This window comes from Trichogramma pretiosum, unplaced genomic scaffold, assembly GCF_000599845.2.
Source record: "Trichogramma pretiosum strain Unisexual culture from Peru unplaced genomic scaffold, Tpre_2.0 scaffold36, whole genome shotgun sequence".
NCBI lineage: Eukaryota > Metazoa > Arthropoda > Insecta > Hymenoptera > Trichogrammatidae > Trichogramma > Trichogramma pretiosum.
Genome location: NW_019641685.1, coordinates 1,669,725 through 1,672,552, shown reverse-complemented (window position 1 = coordinate 1,672,552; position 2,828 = coordinate 1,669,725). Strand labels below are relative to the sequence as shown.

The following is a 2,828-nucleotide window of genomic DNA, read 5'->3' as shown; positions in this document are numbered from 1 at the left end:
TGTCCTTGTTGAGAAATCCGCTCCTAGCCGCATGATGCAGTGCTGTAGTTCGACGCTCAAGTGGCTTACCGTCTTGCTCAATTTTAGGCAGATCTTTGTAGCCGCTGAGAGCCACAAATTTAATGATTAGTTCTCCTGAACGATTGTAATCCTCCTCGTCACGAAAACTAATGGATTCAGTGAGAAACCAATCAACTTCTTCCTTTCCGAAAATGGCTCGAAGATTTGGATATTGACCATCCCAATTTCCGAATAAGTCGTAAAGTTGACAAAGAAATTCATGTCTATCTGTGTCAATCTGATAATTGACTTTTTCACGTATTCTTCTCAATTTTTTCAAGTTTCGTTGGTTAATTCGATCGTCCACGTGTTCGAAATAATATTCGCCTGCATCATGAATATTTTCCTCGAGTTCGTTTTTGTACATGTTCGTCGTTTTGCGCACTGATCCGCCACTCGCAATCGTTTATAATTATAAATAATAATTTTTTTTTTCACAAAAATCACTTACTGTGGATGACGCGCGATATTTTTAAGCTGTTTACGCTGCGGCGTCCTGATGGTACTGAATTGACGATGCGCCTATGCTACGGCACTTGCAGCGTCAGACTCTACCTCCTCGTGGCGCTCAGACGTCGGAATTACGAAACTCACGTATAAAGAGCCATCTACATAGTGCGAATAGAATTTATCTTTGAAAATCAAGAGTTTATATGATTTCAGAAATGTGTAATGCAAATATGTAAATTTTTGTTTTTACCTACAGGTAGTATATGAAGGGTGATACTTTATTTTTTGCATTTTCTAGATTTAGTCCTTTCATAGTGAGCAGATATCTGCGCGTGTAAAAATGTTTTAAATTAACAGAAACGCCGATATAACAAGTTTTCGTGAATATTAAGCACGCTCCTACATTCTGAATGGTTTTTGGGTGAATTGTTACATGTCATATAATAATATGACATTAATTTAAACAAGTAAGGCCAGATTATACTATATAATTTTATTTAGTTGAAAGGTTAACGGAAAATAATTAGGCAATAATAAACGTACGTTGAAATCATAAATCTATTTATACATAAAATTAAACAATTATCAATAAATGAGACAATTTTAGCTGACTCTAAACATTTTTTTTTAAATTATTATACCCTTTTAATCCTTATACAAAATCTTCAGGAGTGTGCGAGTACTCGAGTTTTCTTACGGCGTGAACACTAACAGCTGTTCTATTTTCTTTATGCATGAAACTTGTTAAAACCGCGAAAAACTCGCAAAAACGATAATCCTGTTGAAACAGAGTCTTTGACGCGCTGTGATTGGCCGAAGTTTGAATGCAGCGGCGTTTACCCCCATCTCTCTCTCTCTCGCCCTGTGCTTGCACGAACTCGCCCTTCTTGCGTTTGTGATATAGCTTCGCGCGACTCGCGAGGCCGCTCAGTACTCGTTACGACACCGCAACGACAACATCCACCGATACTGTGATTTTCACCAAAAAAGAACAATTATTAAACATTTTTCAGTGACTTTATGTGTTGTGTATAAGTGAGTTAAAAAATAACATGTCCAACAACAAATTCGATACTAATCTCAACAATGCCGATGAGGACGAGTACGATCTCAATTCCGAGATTTCGAATCTCTCCAAGATGCTCTCTAATTTGAATAAATTGAAGGATATGAGAGAGAATGTCATTCGGCAGATGCAACAAGATGGAAGAAATATCATACCGGAAATTCATCCACTGATAAGAAATTGGGAGGGTCAAAATCCAGACCTCGGAAAAATCTTTCGTCGAGAAGAGATGAATTGGCTTCTCACGGAGTACGTAAAGTTCATTAAAATTCCCAGTGCGTTGGAAGCTAATTTACTCAGTTTCGTGATCAAGTGCGGATACAAGGACAAGCCCGAAATTGATAAGGACAACAAGCCACTACTGCGTCGAACCACACCGGTGCATCACGCGGCTCGGAGTAATAAAAGTTACGTCATCTCCGATCTCTTCAAAATATACGACAGATTCGACGCCAACTACGTCGACGAATTTGGATTATCGCATTTTCACGTGGCCTCCCAGTGCGGTTACGATGACCTCGTCGTGAAATTTCTCGAGCTCGGGCAAGATCCCAATTGTCTACTTGAAAAATCCATCGATCCTCCGCTGCACTTGGCTCTGGCCGGCAGCCACAAGAAGGTGGCCGAATCACTGCTCAGAAACGGAGCCGATCCGAATTCAACCGACCGTTACGGATCGACGCCTCTGCACATCATTTGTCAGAACGACTTTGACGCTGATTTTATCGAGCTGTTCTTCAAGATCAACGACGAGAAGCGTCGACTGGTGCGGCTGAATAGCCGGGACAAGTTCAACGATACACCGTTGCACTTGACGCTGCGATTCGCGAACCAATACAGCGTCGAAAAAGTGGCCAAGTTGTTGCTGGAAAGAGGCGCCGATCCGAACGTGGCCAACGTGGATGGCTTAACACCGCTGCACGTCATCTGCAAGAGGAAGAACGACGCCGCGGACTTGGCGGAGACGCTGTTACGGATCTGCGACGACAGACGTCAGGTGGTGCACGTCGACGCCTTGGACAACTCGGGCCGTACGCCGCTTCAATGGGCCGTGGCCAATCTCCATCCGAATCTGGTCGACGTTATCTTGGATCACGGAGCGGAACTGTCGAGCTTCGTCTTCCCCACCCCGAGTCAATTCCACAAGGGATTCGTGTCGCTGCTGGAAGAGACGTGGATTCATTCGAAATTGAGAGCCGTGTCCGGCGCTCGAGCCGTCGTCAACGCCTCGAAAAAAGGGGATACAAACTGA

At 43.0% G+C, this 2,828-nt stretch overlaps 1 protein-coding gene across 1 annotated transcript; it reads left to right on the top strand.

Moving 5' to 3' along the window:
* Nucleotides 1-1,562: 1,562 nt before the first annotated feature.
* On the top strand, nt 1,563-2,828 carry LOC106659667 (ankyrin-3-like). Its single transcript, XM_014382345.1, has one exon. The coding sequence runs from the start codon at nt 1,563-1,565 to the stop codon at nt 2,826-2,828; it is 1,266 nt and encodes a 421-aa protein (XP_014237831.1).

What these genes read in the sequence shown, in the direction of transcription:
- LOC106659667 (XM_014382345.1), top strand. Translation starts at nt 1,563, where the DNA reads ATGTCCAACAACAAATTCGATACTAATCTCAACAATGCCGATGAGGAC.